This window comes from Carettochelys insculpta, chromosome 22, assembly GCF_033958435.1.
Source record: "Carettochelys insculpta isolate YL-2023 chromosome 22, ASM3395843v1, whole genome shotgun sequence".
In the NCBI taxonomy this organism is placed as follows: domain Eukaryota; kingdom Metazoa; phylum Chordata; order Testudines; family Carettochelyidae; genus Carettochelys; species Carettochelys insculpta.
This window is the reverse complement of record NC_134158.1, coordinates 14273678-14294307: the sequence shown is the minus strand read 5'-3', so window position 1 is coordinate 14294307 and position 20630 is coordinate 14273678. Positions and strand designations below refer to the sequence as shown.

General features: G+C 54.0%; 2 protein-coding genes across 3 annotated transcripts in view; one reads left to right on the top strand and one right to left on the bottom strand.

Moving 5' to 3' along the window:
- The first annotated feature begins 2846 nt into the window (after nucleotides 1-2846).
- Nucleotides 2847-6172, top strand: LOC142024355 (GTPase KRas-like). 2 transcript variants are annotated; one of them, XM_075016294.1, is made up of 5 exons: nucleotides 2847-2960; nucleotides 3575-3755; nucleotides 3862-4040; nucleotides 4391-4550; nucleotides 5089-6172. In XM_075016294.1, the coding sequence occupies exons 2-5, from the start codon at nucleotides 3645-3647 to the stop codon at nucleotides 5185-5187; spliced, it is 549 nt and encodes a 182-aa protein (XP_074872395.1). In that variant the 5' UTR covers nucleotides 2847-2960; nucleotides 3575-3644; the 3' UTR covers nucleotides 5188-6172. The 2 variants fall into 2 exon arrangements, with proteins under 2 accessions (XP_074872395.1, XP_074872394.1); XM_075016293.1 differs by having other exon boundaries at nucleotides 5085-6172.
- Nucleotides 6173-6326: 154 nt separating this feature from the next.
- Nucleotides 6327-20630, bottom strand: part of KASH5 (KASH domain containing 5) — a 31881-nt gene continuing 17577 nt past the window's right edge. Inside the window, exons 14-20 of the mRNA XM_075016295.1 lie at nucleotides 17952-18039; nucleotides 15908-16024; nucleotides 15032-15132; nucleotides 13598-13751; nucleotides 9573-9637; nucleotides 7883-7990; nucleotides 6327-7304 (exon numbers count right to left, since the gene is read on the bottom strand). Of these exons, the coding sequence (XP_074872396.1) occupies nucleotides 7097-7304; nucleotides 7883-7990; nucleotides 9573-9637; nucleotides 13598-13751; nucleotides 15032-15132; nucleotides 15908-16024; nucleotides 17952-18039 (841 nt within the window). The 3' untranslated portion in view covers nucleotides 6327-7096. The remainder of the gene's footprint in view (nucleotides 7305-7882; nucleotides 7991-9572; nucleotides 9638-13597; nucleotides 13752-15031; nucleotides 15133-15907; nucleotides 16025-17951; nucleotides 18040-20630) is intronic.

Genomic DNA, 20630 nt, shown 5'->3' with positions numbered 1-20630 from the left:
GGTGTGTCAAAGGCCCTGTATTGCAGAGGGGGAGTCTCTGGGGGGCAGGGGTCCAGGCCCCACAGAACATGCTGACTACAACTTTCTAGGGAACCAAGGGAAGGGAAACGGAGGCAGTGAAAAAAGGGGAAGCAAGATACCTCCCACATACAGGGGGTGGGCACAGAGCCAGGGAGAGAACCCAGGAGTCCTGGGGCCCAGCCCTCCTGCTCTACCCACTAGAACAGGGCACAGGCATTGCCTGCCTGCACCCCTGTCTATGCCCGCCCAGCTGGGGAGGAGGATGGCTGCAGGAAACAGGAGGGCACTGGGGGGGACCAGGCTGCCCCTGGTCAGCTGGGGGATGGGTGGCAGAAGTGGGGCAGATGGGCCCAGGGGGTGGGGCTGAAGTGTCCACACCAGGGCTGGGCAGGTGGGCGCTGCTGTCTGGGACTGCCCCTCACTGGGGGGGGATCCACAGAGGGGCAAGCTCCATGGGGGGCCGGGGGCTAGGGCCGGCTGGTGGCTTCAAACAGTGGCAGGTGATCCAGGGCCCCCGACTCTGCAGTGGGGAGGAGACAGAAACCGAGAAAACAGAGACACCCCTCTGTTAGCTCTATGGGCTGCACCCGGCTCCCCAGACACCCGCTCCACCCCAGGCTTCTGAGCCCACCTGCTCTCACCCCTGAGCCCCACTCCACTCCAGAGCCAGGAGAGAACCCAAGAATCCTGGCACCGCCCCCCCCACTCTCCCCCCGGGCCCCCCTTCCCCACACCAGGAGAAAACCCAGGAGTCCTGGTGTCCCCTCCCCCAGCTCTCACGCCTGGGCCCTGCTCCCCTCCCAGAGCCAGGAGAGAACCCAGGAGTCCTGGTGCCCCCTCCCCCCAGCTCTAACCTTTAGGCCTGCTCCCCGGGAGCTGGCCCTGGCACTCACCTGGCAGGCAGGGGAAGGAGAGGAAACCCAGCAGGGGCTGGAGGCTGTGCTCACTGGGGGCTCTGGGTGGGAGGCCTGGGGGAGAAAGGGGTCAGTGAGCAGGGGCAGACAGGGGCCTGGCTGTGGGGAGGGGGGCTGGGGACTCACCCTTCAGCTCCACTCCCAGCTGCTGCAGCTCCTCCACAGCCTCCCGCTTCCCGGGGAAGGGCCCCTTGTCCATCAGCGGGTGGTGGGCATCTGCAGAGAGAGCCGAGAGTGGGTGGCCCAGACGCCTGGGTCCGACCGCTGCTCAGTGGAGGCCTGAGGGTCCAGTGGTTAGAGCAGAGTGCTGTGGAAGTAGGACTCCAGGGTTCTCTCTTGGGGGTGGGGGGGGGGAGTGATTGGGGGTGGGGTGTGCCTGGGCTTTCAGGAGTGCACTGGGTTCTCTGCCGGGGGGGGGGGGGTGGCACAGGGGGAGGGGGGAGAACACCTGGGTTCCTGGGGGCACAGCCTGGGGTAGGGGTGGGGCAGGACACCTGGGTTCCTGGCCAGGGGTGCAGGGGTACTCACGGGGGCCCAGCAGGTAGCCCACACTGTTCAGAGTCCAGCCACGTTTGTCTTTGGGCTGCAGAGAAAAGCCCCATTAAATAAGCAGCTTCCCCCCCTCAGCCCACCCAGGACCCCCTCAATGGCTGGGGGATCAAGCCACTGGGGGTCAAGGAGCTGGAAGGAGGGTTATTGGGGAGACAGGCTTGGGGTAGGGACTGGCAGGAGGGGAGGGGCTCTCACCATCACAGGGATCCCAGTGCTTTCACCCAGCAGCCCCCACAGGACCAGAGAGAGGCAGAACACAGCAGGGGTCTCCATCTGTGAGACAGAGAGAGGAGAACCCAGGAATCCTGGCTCCTGTCCCCCTGTCCAGCTCTAATCACTAGACCCCTGCTGGGAAAGGGATAGAACCCAGGCTCCCAACAGCTCTGTCCCCTCCCAGTTCACTGCTTACCACCACCCCCCAGCTCAGTGCAACAGCTGTTTCTGTGCTGCCTGAAACCTTCCACCCCACAGATCCAGTCTTGTTCAGTGCCCTGTTAGTGCCCCTCACTCCCTACCCACAGCCCTGGGCCCCCCAATCCCCACTAGTACCCCTCATCCTCAGCCCCAAGCCCCATCAATACCCTTCACTCCCAATCTACAGCCCCATTAGCAACACTGCCGGCTCTGGGGTCAGCCCACCTGGAATCGTGCCCTGCTCTGATAGCAGCAGAGGCCCAAGGGGTCAGATTTATACCCAGCTGAGTCTGGGGGCAGATGGGTGCGTCATCCCGGGGAGGGGGTGGGTGCAGGAGAAACTGAAGCTAATCTCCCCCACAACTGGGGGGGGGGTTAATTTATTTTGCCTCTAATTTCCCTCCTCCACTTATGCAGAAAATTAGCCTGAAAATTGGCCTAATTAGGGCTAATTGATTCCCGCACAAGGGCGGGGGCGGAGGCTGGGCATGTAGAACTGGGGAGCTCAAGGGGCGATGTGGGGGGCAGGATGCCTGGGTTTTGTTCCCGCACTTTTTTGAGTGTATCGAGGGCGCTGGTCGCAACTGGACGTGCCTCAGTTTCCCCACCACTGGATTGAGGTTAATGAGCCAGGCCCCCGCCTGCTCTCCATCGCCTTTAGCCACTAGCCCCGCTCCCCGCGCAGCGGAGGACCCAGGAGTCCGGGCAAGCCTCGGGCCGGGCCCCACGGGGCACTCAGGGCCTCGCCGGCAATCCGGCCCGGCTGCGCGCGTCCGTCAGCGGGCCCCACGGACTGAAGGGCGGGGCCGCGGGTCGGGAGTGCGGCGCACCGGCGGGCGACCTCGTGTCTCTCTAGGGGGCGCTGGTTGACCCCGCTGCCTCCCCAGCCCTGTCCGCTCTCTATGGTGTCCCCTTCCCGGCGCTGATTGGCTGGAGCATGGCGTGGGGGTGGGGTGGCGCTGCCATTGGCTGGGGTGGGAAGTGTCCGGCGCGAGGTCTGTCCTGGGCCCGGCTGCAGGGCGGGGCCGTACGGGGAGCGAGCCCCGGAGCCGGCTGCAGGTGCGCGGGGCGCAGTAGGGGGGGGGGGTCACACAAGGGGGCGGTGTATCGCGAGGTGCAGTGGGGAGGGGGCGGTGCACTGCGGGGTGCACTGAGGGGCTGGGGGGTTCCACCAGAGGAAGGCGGGTGGGGGAGCTGCGTGGGGTAGGCTGCTCTGCGGTGGGGCTGCACGGAGCTGGGCCAGAGGGTGCATGGAGTTGGGAAGGTTGCACTGTCTGCAGTGGGGTGGGGCGTAGGAGCCAAGACTGTGGGAGGGGAGGCTCAGCGTTGCGGGGTGTGGGAGGGGTGGGACCAGCCTCTAGCTGTGTTACAGGGAGTTGGGAAGAGGGGAGTTGGCTGGGCTGGGGGACTGCACTGAAGTGGGGAGTGCACTGGGGCTGGGAGGGGAGCAGCTGCTCTGGTGAGGGCCTTGGTAGCAGGGGAAAGAGGCCTTGGCTGGGGTGAGCCAGTGGGGGGTGGCAGGGCAGGGCAGGACCAGAGCAGTGGATGGGGTAGGATTGCAGGGTGGCACTGAGTGCAGACTGCAGCTCTCAGGCCAGGCAAGGGCTGCCCACACCAGGGTGGTGAAGGCAGAAGCCCTGGTGTCCTGGCTCTAATGCTGTGGCTGGTTCCAGGGCCAGCCTTGTGGGATGATCCAGGCTGGGACCCGTGGAAGGGCCGTTTGAGCCCTGTGCCCCGGCTGCCATGACCGAGTACAAGCTGGTGGTGGTGGGGGCTGGCGGCGTTGGCAAGAGCGCCCTGACCATCCAGCTCATCCAGAACCACTTTGTGGATGAGTACGACCCCACCATAGAGGTGAGACCCACACCCCTAAGGGGCCCTGCACAGCGGGGCCGTGTCCCAGCGCTGGGCCCTCGTGCACCGCGGCAAAGCACTCCCAGCCTGTCTCGTCCCCTCACAGGACTCGTACCGGAAGCAGGTGGTGATTGACGGGGAGACGTGCCTGCTGGACATCCTGGACACTGCCGGGCAGGAGGAGTACAGCGCCATGCGTGACCAGTACATGCGCACGGGCGAGGGCTTCCTCTGCGTCTTTGCCATCAACAACACCAAGTCCTTTGAGGATGTGCACCACTACAGGTGAGCGGGGCGCTTCCCCAGCCCATGGAGAGGGTGGGGCTAGTGGGGTTGCGGGTCTGGAGTGAGGGGCACTGCCAGACCTTTGCACATCTGGGCTGGCTGCAGATCCTGCTGCCCGCCGTTCTGCAGCGAGTGTTGGCTTACCCATTCGGAGCCCGCTGGCACCAGTGAGCACTGGGTCATGCTCCGCACTGAAGCCAGAGAGCAGCCGCTTGTCAGTGGCCCCTCAAGAGCCTGTGTCTCACCTGGTGGCCTTTCTGAAGCTGTGGTGGTGGTGGCAGGCGTTGTGGAGTCAGTCTTCTGTCGAGCTCCCAGCCCGGTCCTTCAAAGCCCCTTGCCTTCCACCCCAGGGAGCAGATCAGCAGGGTGAAGGATTCAGACGACGTCCCCATGGTCTTAGTTGGTAACAAGTGCGACCTGCCCTCTCGGACAGTGGACACCAAACAGGCTCAGGAGCTGGCGAAGAACTACGGGATCCCTTTCATTGAGACCTCGGCCAAAACCAGGCAGGTGCGTAGGGGGCACTGCAGGGAGAGGGGAGTGACCTCCACCTGCTCCCTTGTCCTCTGAGCTGGCCAGAGGTTTGGGGTTTTTTTAATAAATAGAAGTGCATTGGGGCAGGTTGATACCAGGGTCCCACGTTCTCTTTGCTGAGCAGGGTTCCCTGGTGGAGGCCATTTGCCAAGATGTCTGCTTGGTGACCTTTTAAAAAGTGACAGTTTCAGAACTGATCAATCCCTGTCCCAGGGCAGCCATAACGAGCCAGTGGAACTCGCTGCCATGAGGTGGTATGGAGGCTACACACATCGCTCAGTTCCAAAAGGGACTGGAGCCTTTTGGCTATTAAGAAAACTCTCAGGCATGAGACCCAGTGTTTTGGGAGCAGATGCCCATGTCTGTGTACTGAGTGATCTGGCACCTTTGTCTTCTGTGTTAGGGCTCCTTAAAGCTGTGCCAACCCTGTTTTCGGGCAGGGAATTTGTCTAAACCTCCATTTCGCTGTGCACGTTTCTCTTCTCGCCATTTCTGCTCTCGTCATGCCAGGGAGTGGAGGACGCTTTCTACACGCTGGTGCGGGAGATCCGGAAGCACAAGGAGAAGATCAGTAATGGACGCAAGAAGAAATGCTCCAAGAAGAAGTGTGTGATCCTCTGAGAGACTGATGCAGGATTGGCCACGATTCTTCCCCTCCTGAGCCCTCTTGGTTTGTAAACTCCAGAAGCACAGCATCCAGCAACATCCTGTGCCTGGCTGGCTTTGGAGGAGCTGGAAGGAGAAGGCACCAGAGACTAGGATGTGACTTTTATTTGGTTTTATGGTTCCATTCATCCCTGAAGCTCCAACTAAAAACAAGGTTTAAAAACTGCAACAATCCCCCAACTAATCCCTGATGACGGCCCAGAGACACCCTTCGTTTTCCACCTGTTTTTGATGGGAGAAGGCAGCATCCCCTGGAATGACTGAGCAGAGAGGTGTGGACAGCAAAATCAGATGAGCCAAGGGGTTGTCATTCCTCCCTATCCAATCAAAAACCAGGCTGCCTTGACACAGATGAAATTTTCCTAGGGGGGGCTGAAGCTCTGGTCCCTGTAGCAGATCTCTGGTTTGCACTCCAGATGGAGAGCTGGTCTTTACTGGGTGAAGAACAGCTGAACACCTCAGCACACAGTCTCTTCCTCCAATGTAGAAAGAAAGTAGTTTGCTCACCAGAGAAATAAGAGCATCCAGACCAAGTGCTGAGTTTTGTGAAACAACTGGAGATCCCTTAAGCTCTGCAATCAAGGATGCTGCTTTGGGAGATGGCCCCACTCCACTGGCAGACCTGGTGGGTGGAAACCCCAGGGAATATAGCAGGATTTTGATCCCTTGGGGCAGAGATGTACAGAAGGGCAAGAGCTGTGCTTGGAGGGGGTGGGTGATAGACTGAGGTTAATTATCTTTTCATCTCCCAGTGTTTGGGCTGTTCCTCCAAAATCCACATTTTGCTACAGGCAGGAGATCCAGTGGAAATGGCTCAGCTGTGTGCAGCTGCTCTGTTCTGCCCCTCACCCCCTTTAAAGCATTTCTTCCCCGCTGTGGTGCACAGAGAGAGATGCAAATAAACCAGGGAAGAAGAAAACGCAGATGCACAAGTGCCTAGTCAGTTTGGTTTCCTAATCACTGTGGCTCGGGCTGTAAACTCTTAGTTGTTATTCAGGGAGAGTTGCTGCTGTCACAGCCTGGCTTGATTTTGGGGGCCAAGAGAGGAGACCCACTGGTGCGGTTCCTGAACTGGGTCCATGCAGCTCAGCTGTGGTCCATAGTTCTGTTGTTTCTGTACAAATGCTCAAAGTTCCAGCGTGGCTGTGTCTCACGGGCCTCACCTTACTCAGAGGGCTGCAGGACTGGCGTGGGAATGCAGTGGGGTATGAGCTAGGGCAGTGGGCTAGGATGAGGGGTAACCCAGAGTACCCACAGCTGGGGCTCTGCAGCACAGGGTGGCCTTGGAGGTCTAGCAGAGGAGGTGTTGATCGTCACTGCAGGGGTGTGTTGGCTTACGGCTGGGCTGCGATGGACATGGAGTTTAAAGCCACCTTTGTACTCCCTGGATCTGGGACTGGCCAGGGCCCCACTGTCAATAGAACAGTACTGGATCTGCCCTAACCTACTCCAATTCCCACTAGCCACCACATGGTGCACCCCACTGGGACCTATGGGTTGGGAATATTGCAGCTGTGTGCCCTTAGTCATGCTTCAGATCTGCCCCACACAGAGATTCTCTGGGGCAAAGAGGCCCTTGGGGTGCCTTGGCCCCACTCTGCTGCCCCATTTCCAGGGCTGTCAGCAAGGCTTTTAGGCCAGCTCTGCTCTGGGGGATATCTTATGCTGAGGGGACTTGGGTGTGTCTTTGCAAGGGGGCTGTCACCTCAGACTGGGGCTGTGCTGAAAGCTAGGCTCCTGTTTCCTTGCCCAAGCTGCTTTTATTTACCTTCAAGCTGAGCAGCAGTCAGCACCAGCTTAGAACTGGCCCTCCCTCCTCCCAAGGAGCTGCGTTCCCCTAGCTGGGTGGGAAGGGCTCACATGGGTGGGGGTCTGAGGTACTGCAGCTGGAGGTGTGGCCAGGTAAGTCCTGTGGGCCTGCTCCAGCCAGGCTGCTGCCAGGAGAGCAGCCCCAGGTAGTACAATGCCGGCAGCAGGAAGAATGTGAAGAGCAGGCCCAGTAGCAGCCATCGGGGGCTGTGGGGCTGTGGCTGCTGGAGAGGGAGAAGCAAGCTCCAAGGAAACCTACACAAAGAAACATGTTGGTTTTACACAGGAGAGAGGCTGCAGCTTTGCCCCCTCCCCTTCGGTCTCCAGAAGAAAGCTCACACCAAGATAAAGCAGGGGGCCAAGGCCCTTGCTCTCAGAACTGCCCCTTAACTTCTGGCCACTGCTAGACCTTTGTCTGATAGACCCCCGGGGCAAGTATTTGTTCCCCAAATAGGTACTAGCAGAGTGTCAGCTAGTTACCTCTTAACCATCTCTGTGAGCTAAATAGACTCTGCTCTGTTACTGCCAATCCTTGAGCCAGTGTGGTTCTTTGAACCATCTCCAATTTACCAACATCCTGACGTTGCAGATGCAAGAACTGGGCACAGGATTCCAGCAGGGCCAAATACAGAAGGAATGTAAGGTCCTTATGCCGCCTGGGGTTTCTCCAGTCCATGCATCCCTGTGCTGAGTTTGATACAGCAGGAAAACCATTCTAGACTCCTCCACACATCCTGAGACATGCCTGCTGCTGGGTACAATGGGGGTATGGGGAAGTGGCACTGTGTAGAAACAGGGTTTGCTGGCTGGGAACTTGGCAGAAGTTGACTTACCATAGCACTAAGGTTTCAAACCAGCAGTCACACAGATGGGTCTGTTTGGCAGGGGAGAGCTGATGATGCACTGGGATGAGTGCAAGTTGCTCCAGACCTCCGGGGCTCCTGGAAGAGAGGTGAAGTTTTGCGTGTCAGTGCAGTGCCACAATGATCAACATGAAACAAGCTCACTAGCTGGGCCTTGAGGGGAGGGGGACAGCTTGAGCCTGTGTACTCCATGCACACACTACATGGCAAACCTGTGGCTCTGGGACTAGTGCTTTGGTTCAGCTGACTCAGGGTGTAGAACTGTATAAAACATTGGCATTTCCCTTGGTGGGGTCCCAGGCTGGACCCCAGCCCAAACCTCTGCAGTTATAGTCCCCAAACTCGGTGAGCCCATCAGGCCTGCTAGAGCCAGGCCACAGGGCCGTTTTGCTGAGGTGCAGCCGGTCATCAGCACAGTGGGAAAAGCTCGCTGAGAACCAGCCTGGCCAGACAACTAATCATGCTAGACCAGTGGATCCCAACTTTTTCAAAATGGTGACCCATTTTGACACTTCAGTAAGACTTGGTGACCCAAGGCAATTCAAAAGTGGTGGCGGAGGAGGGTTCTCCCTAAGGGAAAAGATTAATAAATCTTGATTTGTGCCCCCATGGCCCAGGCTTAAAACCCTTGCAACCCCAAATGCCCCCCACCTATCTCACAGGAGTGCCACCCCTGCCTCCCGCTGCTCCTTTGCTGGGCTGCTACCGCCTCCATGCAACTCTCCTCCCTCCCCTTGCACACGGGCAGTTCCCTTCTTGGACACGCTGAAATGGGACTCAGTTTAATTTAACAGCCAGATCCTTCCTGTCAGCCATTAAACCAATTAATTTGAGTTCCATTTCAGTGCAGCAGGGCAGGATCTGGGAGCTGGAGGAGTGAGCGGTGGGAGCCGCAAATGGCTCCTTAAGGAGCCACATGTGGCTTGGAGCCGCCCAGCTGGCAACCCTTAGAAAGTCTAATGGCGACCCATGTTTGGGTCCCAACCCATAGGTTGGGAAACCCCCATGCTAGATGAAGGCTGCATGCTATGCTCTGGCTGATGGGGGTAGGGCAAATGCCCTACTATTTCCAGGGCTGTGGTTGTGCTTTTGCTGGAGTCAGTGTGGGGAGCAGGAGAACACCAAAAGGATTAGAAAACAAGGCCTCTGGGGATGTTTAGCCTAGCGACGGCTTGGGGCAGGGGGTGGGACTGGTCTCCAAATATGATTGCATGAGGTCATTCTAAGGAGCACAGCATTGGGTGCACTGTGCCCACCAAGGGTAAGACGAGAGGGAACTGGCTTTAGAGGCACGGGAGCGAGATTTGGGTTGCATGTCAGGAATGGCTCTCTTGCTAGGACAGCAAGGGAACAGGTGCCACAGGAATCTGTAAACACCCATCTGGGGGTGTTTTTAAGACAAATGCCTGTCAGGAATGGCCTGTTTGTTTGGCCCTGACTCTGGGGTGGGGAGGGTGGAAGAGATGACCTCTGGCTGTCTCTTCTGTGGCACCCAGCCAGAGCCTCAGCTGAAAGGAATGATTTTAGCTACTGGGAGGCTGGCAGAGCTGTGGAGCTGTTCTATCCTCTCAACTGTACAACCCTCCCCCTGCCCTTTCCACCACAGGTAACGCGGCAGTCTTGCTGCTTCCTGCAGCAGCTTTTGGTCACACACGCTCACCTCTCAGCTGCAGCGGACAGTAGGGTGTCTGCAGGCCTGAGCTCCCGACAGATAGACTTGGCTGCCTGAAGGAGATAATTGGACACAATGAGACTGTCAGGAAGCTGTTGTTCTAGAGCTGCCCACGCTCTGTTTACAGCAGGGAGCTGTGGTCTGTCTTTGTGGATGGCTCCAGAAAGCTGCCAACTGTCTCCTCTTGGAATTGGGCTGCAAGGAGGCAAACATAACACTGTATTTTTTCACCTAATGCATAATTTGCCTGGGCAGCTCTGTGCCCTAGTGGAAGCCAGGCAGGTTTCCAAAGGGACTGAACCTTCAGAGGGAAAATCAAAATATCTTGGGTAAAAAGATGACTGTACAAAAATTAACCAGGAATGTTTTCTGGGCACCTTGTTAATAGACATCTGCTCACGCCCTGGGAGGGAGGGAAAGACCCATCCCTTATTACAGCTGAGGCACGTGCGAAGGCTGGGGCAGAGCAGGTATGCAAACCCACCTTGCCAAACCCCTCATCTAGGGCCCAAACCACAGGACCATTCGTCTTCTCTTGTTTAGCAGGGGTGCAAACCCTCATGGGTCAGAGCTGGTGCTTCTCCCCAACATGGGATGGGATATTTGGGACCCGTAAGGTTGCTGGCTCAGTCTGATCCAGCCTGTCGGTTCTCCTATGTCCCTAAAACGTGCATCAGAGCTGATCAGTGGTAGGGGAAGATGGCATTTCAACTGGCTGAGTGCTACGGCAAGCAGGGCTCAAAGCAGAGGGACCTATGTGGCATTGCTTACCCAGCTACAAGGCTTGCTCTGCTGCTGAGCACAAGTCCTGTCTCCCCAAAGAGCTGCCAGAATTGTTACGGACAGTGTCCCAAGCACAAAAATGGTATCACCTAAAGACACACTATGGATCCTGTCAGGCCAGGGTGTGACAAAAAAACACACCTGCCCTCCAATACCAACAAAACTTCCAGAGACGACAGCGGTGCCCATGTATGAGTGCTCACTCTTGGTACAGCTAATCTCAGCTGGAGAGAGGGTGTTTCTACCCCAGCGGACCTCCTCCTTCTGTCGGGGCATGCTATAGGCTGTGCACTGTAGATCTAGCTTGAGATCAATAGTGGACCCAGAAGTCCTGAGCAGCTGCTTTGGTCAGGCTGCTGCAGGCGGAAGGGGGGTGTCCTGCTGGAGAGGAAACGAATTGTTCATTAAATTAAAATAATAAATAAACTAATTAAATACATAAATTATTTTAACAGCAACGAAGGGTCCTGTGGCACCTTATAGACTAACAGAAAAGTTTTGAGCATGAGCTTTCATGAGCACAGACTCACTTCATCAGATGCTGGTCTTGGAAATCTGCAGGGCCACGTATAAATTATTTTGTTAGTCTTTAAAGTGCTACTGGACTGCCTTTTTGTTTTGATAGACTATAGACTAACATGGCTCTCTCTCTGTTACTGAATTAAATGGATTTTAAAAGCGCCTCATCTTCCAAGTGAGACCCAGGGCCTGGTCAGTTGGTAATTTGGGAAGTCGGTAACCTATGATTTTTGTTGCAATCCTTTCCCCATTGCTATGGCAAAACTGGCCTGAATCGTGACAGGAGCTGGGCAGATAAACAGATTCCTTACGGGAAATACACTGTTCAGCTACTAATCTGAGTTCCTCACATAAGTGTTGTTAATGGCCACGTGGGCTTTTTACTCCTTTTTCCCTAGCAGAAAACAATTTTCTTTAAAAGGAATCTCTTCTCATTCAGGGCCCTGTGTGCTGATAAGAAGCTCTTAGCAGGAAAGGGGTAATTAGTGAGCACAATGGGAGAGATTAGCCCATTGAGAAGAGAGAGCTGTTCCTTTGTGTCAGTGGGAGAGGAGAAGGGTAGGGATATAAAGGGACTAAAGGGCAAAGTTTTAGAAAATGGCCTGATCTAACTATGGCTTGTGCCCCCTCGTGGTGCAATTCACCTGCAGCCATACGAAGCATTGTGCACTAGTATGAATGGCTGCGCAAGGGGCAAGGCAAAAGTGAGCTCAGTTCTTTCTAGTCTTCTCTGCTGGTGCTAGCAGCTGCAGCTCCTCCAAGACGGGAAACCCTACTAGACAACTCCTGCCACTGCTGACATCATTAAGGGTATGACCTAGAGTCTCCAAGGTATTTAGGTGCCCAACTCCCATAGGTAGGTGGCTAAATACCCTTTGAGGATTTAGGCCCATCTCTTCAGCTTGTTTTTAAAGATGGGAGTCAGATGTGTTCTACCAGTGCAAACATTGTGCTCTATCTGTCCCTGTGAGTGACACCTTTATGGATTCTCAAACGTGTTACCTACCTATGAAAATCTTACAGATACTGGAGCCAGAAGAAGCCCCATGGCCATGCCTTCTGACTTCCCGTGAAACTCAACCATAGGATTGCCCTAAGCTAATTCCAAGGGGGGCTGTTGGGGGCGGCGGGGGGTGGACAATGACTTGAGCAGGGCTTTAGAAAAACAGCCCATGTAATTGCCAGGGATGGAGAATCCCGGCGGCCCTTGGTAACTGTTCCAGTGGTTCATTCCCCTTACTGTTAGATGTTTGTGCCTAAATTTGTGTCATTTCAACTTCCGCCTTTGGGTTGTGTTAGACCTCTGCCTGCTGGATCAGACAGACCTCTATTTTTGTTCCCCATGCACATATCTATAGACTGTGATCAACTCGCACCTGAACCTTCACTTTGTTAAAATAAACAGATTAAGCTCCTGAAACTTCTTGCTACAAGGCAGATTTCCCAATCCTGTATCATTCTGATGGCTCTTCTCTGAGCCCTCTCCACTTTATCAACAAGCTTCTTGAACTGGATCTTCTTGGCTCTGTACAATGGGGATAATCCCTTCCTTTTTCTGCCTGGATTATTTCAATTCTAAACTCTTCAGAGCAAGCAAGGTCTGTCTCTTGCTATGCACGTGAACAACACAGTGCAGTGCGACCCAGATTGCAGCTGGGTGCTACTGTAATACTACAAGTATTGTACACACGTCCCCACACCCAGAAGTGTGTTTAATGTTTCTTTAAAAGGAGGAGCGAGAGCTCAAGAACATGAGCTGTCTCCAGAAACCTGCAAAATGGGGATCAGGGGTCCCCAAGCTCTGCACCACCATCAGCAGCCACAAGTGATTCTCACTCAGCAGGTAGAAGAGAAGGTTTATTAAGTGACAGAGATGCAGCATGGTACAGACTTGTCAGCACAGCAACCAGAGGGGTTCAGTCTGATCCATCCTGGGTGGGAGGAGATCCCCCGAGAGAACCCCAGGCCAGGAGCCCCTAGCTCAGGCCCAGCCTGCCTTTGTTCCCCTCCAGCCATCGTATTAACTGCTCTCCATTTTCAAATTCAAAACCCAGCTGGGCTCTTGTCTGTCTGGGGAGAGGCATCACCTGGTCACCCAAGTTACAGACAACCAGGCCGGGTCGCCAAGGATCCCCCCAGCAGGGACCCTGGTTGCCTAGGCTATAAATCACTCTCTCTCTCTCTCTCTCTGTCTCTTCATCACAACCATTATTCACATGCCTGGTGCTCTGCACAGGGTGGTAAGTTCCTAATGCCTCCTTGGTGGATGTTCATTGTCAGCACACGTGTTCATCACCATCAATTTCCTACTGCCAGCACCACTTTGTAGCCAAGCTTGGACTGGCATTGTGGGATGAAATCTTACAGGCCTTTGTGTCGCCCTGGCCAGTGGGGGGAGGAGAGCAAACCCCAGATCCTTGGTCGTTGGGAGCACCTGCGCGGATCCTGACTGTACAAGCCAGGCTAGTGCAGTAGCTGGCATAACTGACACCAGCACAAAATCTGGCTAGCGCTTAGAGACACTCGCGTCTGAATCTGACAGTGCCATTATTATTTATAGCACAGTAGTGGCCAGAAGGCCTGACTGAGCCTGGACACCTGCCAAAGCTGTAACTCATCTGGCTGAAATCAGGCTAAAGGCATTACCATGCTGGGTGTGTGCTGAGAAAGGGGGTTGGATTTAGCAAGCCCATGTTAACTAAGATCTGTACCTTTCCTTCTGGCCAAGGAAGCATGGGGATCTCCATGCAGGATAAACAGTTGAGCGCTTCAGTGATCTCCTTGGCTAGTCTAAGTTGCTTCTCTTCACCATGCTCACACAATTCTTCCTTGGCTGGGCAGCTCCACTCTCTCTTCTCCTCTGTGCTGGATGGGAAGAGAGGGATTATTTGTCATCACAGCAATATCCTAAAGGAGATTGGTGCTTGGTGCTGCACAAACACATACATGGGAGGAGAGAGACACTTTCCCCAAACTGCTTAGAAGCTAAACAGACAAGACAAAGAGTGGGAGGGGAAACTGAGGCCTGGAGCAAAGCAGGGGCACGCCCAAGATTGGCCGCAGAGTTGGGACTAGCATGCAGGTCTCCTGACTCCTAACCAGTGCCCTGTGAGGTCAGTAACAGATCAGTCTGCTGGGGACAGAATTTAAAATCTGGTTTTAAGCACATCGGGAACAACCAAATTCCACGATTCTGAAGGGATCACAGGTGTGGAGCTCCTTGCATACACGCCACTGCTCTGGGGCTGCTGGGAGCCTCAGCTGGCAGCATTGGGAAGGTTATTTATTGTCTGTCTCAGGAGCACTTAACAATCCCCATTAAGGATCTGGGCCTCGTTGTGCTGTACAACTCTCCCCCACCCCAGAGTAAAGGTGAAGCGCAGAAAGAAAAAGCTGTTCTGTTCTCTGCGGGCAGTGTTAAAGGAATGAGGGAGGTGTCCTCTGATGGGTCTGCTGCCAATGCTGCTAATGCTAAGCAAGGATGAGAGACAGACAGGCTCCGGGGGGGGCTTCACCTGTTCACACCAATGCCCAGGCTGGTGCCATGGTCTCTGTATCTTGACATTGTGGCTTAGGCATCCTGACTCAAAATGTCACAGGCTCTATAAAAGCAGCTGCCAAGCCTGATGTAACACTTTGTGCCAATTGATGGATAAGCTAATTAGATTATCGGCCTATCTGCGAATCAGGCCTCAGATAGTCACTGTGTGTGTGACTGGCACAGGTGTTCAGATGATGGTGTACGAACAGAGCCAGGACTGGCCCAGGACACATTCCCTTCCCTGAGGTCAAAGCAGGGGTGCTTCACTTAAGTGCCAGTGATATCAGTTACTGTGTCCACACTGCAATACAAGACCCATGACTGGCCAAGGCCAGCTGGCTCAGGCTGCAGGGCTATAAAACTGCTGTGTACGTGTTCAGGCTGCAGCCTGGGTTCTGAGACCCCATGGAGAGGGGAGAGTCCCACAGCCTGGACTCCAGCCCACACGCCTAGATCGCAGTTCGATAGCTTTGCAGGGGAGCCAGCTGCTTGGGCCAGGGTGGCTGTGTTGTGGGTGTGCATTTACCTGATGGAGCTGAGGGAAGAGCCAGCAGAATGGAACTGGGACTGAAGGCAGCTTCCACATCCCACTTCCCATTCGTACCTTTCTGGCATCTCTGCCATCAGTTGCTGCTGCTGCTCAGGAAGGGCTCTGCCTTCCCTGGTGGGGCTCGGCTGAGCCAGTTGTGCTGCCATGCCCACATCCTGAGGAAACAGGTCCCCAAGTCAGTGCAATCAACAGCTGGACAAGGCAAACATCTGGTGGCTGTTGTCCAAGGTTCCCAGAGTGTTTTGCTGGACAGCTAAGCTCTGGATTTCCCATGTGAGGGTGACTGTCTCCCTTTTAAGCAATACGAAAACATTCTTGCCACACTCATGCACTAAATGAGCGGCAGCAGCAGGAAGAGAACCCAGGAATCCTAATACGAGTACCCCCTTCCCCGCTGTAACCACTAGCCCTCACACTCTTCTGGAGCTGCGAACAAAATATTCTGGCACTCTCCTGTACCTCCCTGGACCACATTCCCTTCCACCACAGGGACTAGGAGGACTCAGTTGTCCTGACCCCCAGGACTCATCCTAACCTCTATCTGCTGCTAGAACTGGAGCCCCCAAGAGTGTGTAATGCCCCCTGCAATCAAAGCATGCCTCCTACAAAGTCCCTGTCCCACACCCTGCAGCACTTACTGAGGGGCGCTCCCCCTGCAGCTTCAGAGAGCACAGATAAGGGAGCGCTCCAGCTACTGAAGCACCATCACATCCTGTGGCTGTGGCTGTGATTTTCCTGAAGGCTTCCTTCCCAGATAGTGCCCAGTCCTGTGTTCAGCTAGGCAAGATTTCACTAATCTGAGTATTTAGCCCAGCATCTGGCTGGGACATGGCAGCTCTCAGGGTCAAGTGGAGGGGCAGGGCTCCAGCTAGGGAGAGAGCTTGATCCTTGAATATTGCTTTCTACTCCCCACATGGCTGCCACCCTCACCTGCTCCTCTGCTGTAGCCTTGACATCCACTGGGCTCCTCCCCACAAGCAAGGGAACTCCCGAGGCTGGCAACACCCCACACAGCGGGCTAGGCAGTCTGGCCTCGGCCTTTTGTCCCTGCAGGGAGAAGAGGGTGGGGTGATAGCTCACATACAAGTGTTTTATCTGCTTCTGAGCTGTTCCTGGGAGGACTGAGATCACCTCCCCAGTCGAAGAACACTGGCAAAGCCAGGGAGGCTGTGGCAAAGCTCTGTTCCACTTAGTCCACATGGCTTGTAAAACAGGCACTCTGTGTTTCAATCTGGCCGAGGCACTCAAAATAACTGGCTGCTACAAAAAACAGGAACGAAACGCCCCATTCCTCAGTTTACTCACTGGGCATACTGCATGGAAGGACACTGATATCATCAACAACAACTTCGGGGCTCAGCACCCCTTGGTGTCCGATGCCCCCCTCACTATTTCCTTCCATCTTTCCCTGTCCAGCACAGAGTGGCTCAGTTTCTGTAGGCTAACTCCCCACCACTCTACTATATCACCTACCCCTTCCCTTGTGGGGTCTGGCTCTCCTATTTGACCCTTCCATCATGCCGAATACCAGGGTCTTGACTTTTCGCTCATCGTTCATTCTGCAGAGATGCCCGAATAGCCATGACTTCCATTGTATAACCTTTGGCAGTAGGCTCTCTTTTGGCTGTATCTTCCTGTATAATTCCTCATTGGTGACCTTCTGTATCCATCCTATTCTCAGGATCTTTCTATAATTCTCAGAATTCTACAGTTCTCAGAATCTTTCCATAACGCCAATATCCTTCTCTTTGAATCTTTTCTGATCACTCATGTCACATCTGTACAACATGCTGCTGAACACACGTTTTCAAGATGCTCAGCTTCACTTCTAAGCTAATCACTCTGCTTTTCCAGATTTTATCCATCGCCTAGAAACTCACTCTTGCTTTCACTATTCTAATCGCTATTTCCTTCTTACAAGCCAGATCATACACCATGTTGCTCCCCAGATACGTGAACTTCTCTACATTCCCTAGTTCAATCCTGTCTACGCTGATCTTCCTTCCTATTTCCTTCTCTCCAAATACATTGTCTGTGTTTTATTGATGTGCATAATCAGTCCGTGCCCCTTCCCTTCCTCATTTAACACCTACACTGTTCTCACTAGCGTCTTTTCATCTTCCTCATTAACTATATCAGCCACGAACCTCAAGTTGTTAATTCTCACCCCATGCACCAATATCCCTTCTGCACTTTACTAAGAGCTATGAAATCTGTAGCTGAGTGCTCTGCATGGTTACTCCTTAGTGTTCTAATCTTGAGCCCCAGGACGTTTCCTCCCAGCTCAGAGCTCTCTCGGGATGTCTTTAATACAGTCCCTCTGTGATTCAATATATCACCCCCTCCACAAGCTCCATGCTCTGGGGTTGCTGATGCTGCACATATACGGTGGAGTTCCCCCTGCCCCTGGGAGTAAGTGGTGGAGGCTCCCCCACGATATGTGGAGCTGTCTGGGTCTGAGGGAGCAGCCAAGCGACACAGTACAATTGGCCATTGCACACCGAGGATAGAAGGGGTGCGAAAAGTTGCTTTGGGGAGAGATGTTTTCCTGGTCATTCCCTAGCAGTAACAGTAAGCAAAGCACACAGCCTTAATTCATTGACTCTCAGGCCAAAGGGATCCCTTGCTCATCTGGTCTAAGCTGTATATCACAGGCCATAAGACTGCTCTGAATTAATACCTGTTCAAACCAGAGCAGAGCTTGTAGAAAAACAGCCCACCTTGATTTAAAGAGGGCCTGGGACTGGGAATCCCAGCAGCTAGTTCCTCTTGCAGTTCCCTAGGGCCTGGGGGTGAGCCCTGCTTCTGAGGACACAGTGCCCTCTACTGCACCACCAACACTACAACTTAACTGTTCCTTTGTGGCCTCCCCTCCAGTACAGAACAGGCCTAGCTTGGTCTGACTTCAGCTGCCACAGGATCAAAGCACAAGGTTAACTGGGCTTGGAGAGAGCGAAGCTGCCCTTCCCCCTACCTGCTGGATTTCTTCTATCTCCATGCAGAGCGGCTGTGCAGGAGGCTGAATGTGGGGTTTAAACTGGTGGGGCAGCTCCTTCGGCAGCCTGCATAAACAGAGTCAGTTCTCATTCCTTCTCCAGTATGGCCTTAACTCCTCTAGCTGCTGGGACAGCCTTGCTTTCCAAACAAACAGCCAGCCCTTCTTCGAAGGGTAGGAAATCTTAGCCCCAGTGGAAGACGCTTATGCACCTTCTCGTAACTGTTGTTCTTCAAAATGTGCTGTTCATGTCCATTCCACTTAGGTGTGTGTGTGTGCACAGTGGCCAGAAGATCTTCCCATTGCAGCACCTGCAGGGCTGATCTGGGTGCACCATTGGAATGGCACCTCCACAGAGCCCAATATATCACCCCACTGACATCCTCCCCTCAGTTTCTTCTTGCTCGCTGCTCCGACGGAGGGGAAGGAGAGCCAGCATTAGAACAGACATGAACACACCTCGAAGAACAACGGTTATGAGAAAGTATGGAACCCTCTTTTCTTCTTCGAGTGCTTGTCTAGGTGTGTTCCACTCAGGTGATTCACAAGCATATGTTTAGATGGTGGGGTCAGAGCTGATAGCAATACCGCCCCTCCAAAGGCAGCGGAGGCTCTGGCTCTCACTGGACTAGAGCTGGGTGCTGCACCCATGTACAGCAAGAGCTGTGTAAACTGCCAAAAAGACTATTATCCTCCAACGGGGAAACCAAGGCAGAGACAAGGGTAATTTTAGCAGAGCTGGGAACTAAGCCAGATCTTTTGAGTCCAGCGCATTGACCGCAGGCGTTTGTAACTCTGAGCCTTTCTTACTGCTGATGCAACCTTGGCTGCGCCAGAGAAGAGCTCAGCAGCCCAATTCTTTTGGGTCTGTATCCCACCCCCAATGCAGAAGGGCTAGTAAGCAAACTGAACTGCCTCCCTGCCCCCAACATTTCTTCAAGTGGCCTCTCAGCCCCACAGCTTCCTTCTGAGCAGAATGCAGGAAGAAAGCTTGCTCAAACCGCACACCTCACCTCTGCAAGCAGTGGAGTGTCTGTGGTGTTTGAACAGTCAGCCTGAGCTCAACAATCACTAGATAAAGATCATGAGGTTCGGGGATGGACAGAGTACAACTGAGAGGAATGTTTCCACACGGACCAGGCAGCTTTTGGACCAGGGCCATTTCCACGCAGATGCAGCCTAGCTTGCAGCCTCTGGTGAAGTTTGTTCTATCCCCAGCCTGGCCCTTGGGAGATGTCTCTCTCACACACACGTGCCACATGACCCAGTTTCATCTCTCTTGCTGGGGTCTGAGTGGGAAGGGGTGAGGTCTGTGTGGAGCTCACACAACACATCTTCTCTGGCTTTAACAAGGAGGGAAGCTGAATTTCAGAGTAGCTCCGGGGAAGAGGCTACAGTAAACAATACTGACCCACCCTGCCAGGCAGGGGCTGGGCTATCTGGGAAACAGGTCTCAGAGCGGTTCCAAGACGCTACTTGAGATACAGCTGCCAACTGTGCCTGGATGTATTCCTGGAAGTTTCATCACTTGACATAATGTCTAATTACAGATTAACCTTCAGTTCCTGGAAACTCCAAGACAATCCTGGAAAGTTGGCAATCCTCCCTGGCTTTTTAGGGTCAGCGTCCAGGTGAAAGCAGCACACACTCCCCTTCTCCTCTGCCAGCTGCTCTGCTCTTCCTCCTACCTTTCTGACACCCCGGCCAAATAATGTCAAGCGCCCAGGCCCCTTCCCCGTGAATTGTTAAAGCAGACCCACATAGCTGTCGGGCACAGTAGCTCATGCATTACATTACAGCTCCATATATAATGGATGTGCAGAAATTTTAACAAATGACTAACCTATCGTTAGAGCCTCACAGCTCAGGGGACGCCTTAGGACTGTCTGTAACACCTTGTGCTGAGGGGTTTAGAGCCATCTCTAATGCATGCTGCTCCCATCTGCATTGTTTATTTGATCTACTGATTGCTGATTTAGCCTTTATAAACGCAGCAAGGTGGGGCAAGGCCCCAATAACACAGTGCACACAAGCCATTCCCCTGTCCGCCTTGGCATTTTACCACTTATCTAATCTAGGTCTGTCCATCTGGCTCTTGTTCTGCCTTTCTATGTGAGATTAAAGAGCCCTTTAATACCCAGGATTTTATCCCCCCTGTAATCAAGCCATCTCTTCCCCTTCTTTTTGGATACACTAAACAGACTGAGCTCCTTGTGTCTCTTACAGCAATGAAGGTTTTCCAGCCCGCAAATAATTTCTGCAGCTCTCCTCTGCACCCCCTCCAATTTTGCCACTTTTTTAAAAAATGAGGACATTGGAGCTGGACCCAGGATTCCAGGATTGTCTTGCAATCACTCAGAGCACACAAGAAGGAATCCCCGAATTGAGGCCCTCTCTCCTGGTTGATCTAGGACAGATCTTTCATGCAGAGACACTGTCAGACCCGCAGGCCCCTGAGGTGAGTTCTTCCACCGGTTAGTTACGATGTTAAAATTTGTGTCTCATTTCTAGTCTGAGTTTGTCTGGCTTCAGCTTCCAGATGTTGGCTGTGGAGTGCACTAGCCTATGTCTCAGAGTGTGTGTGTCAGAGAAGACAGGAGAGAGTGCTGGTTTTGCTGGGTAATTCCCAGGCAGTACATACAGCATTCACCAGGCACC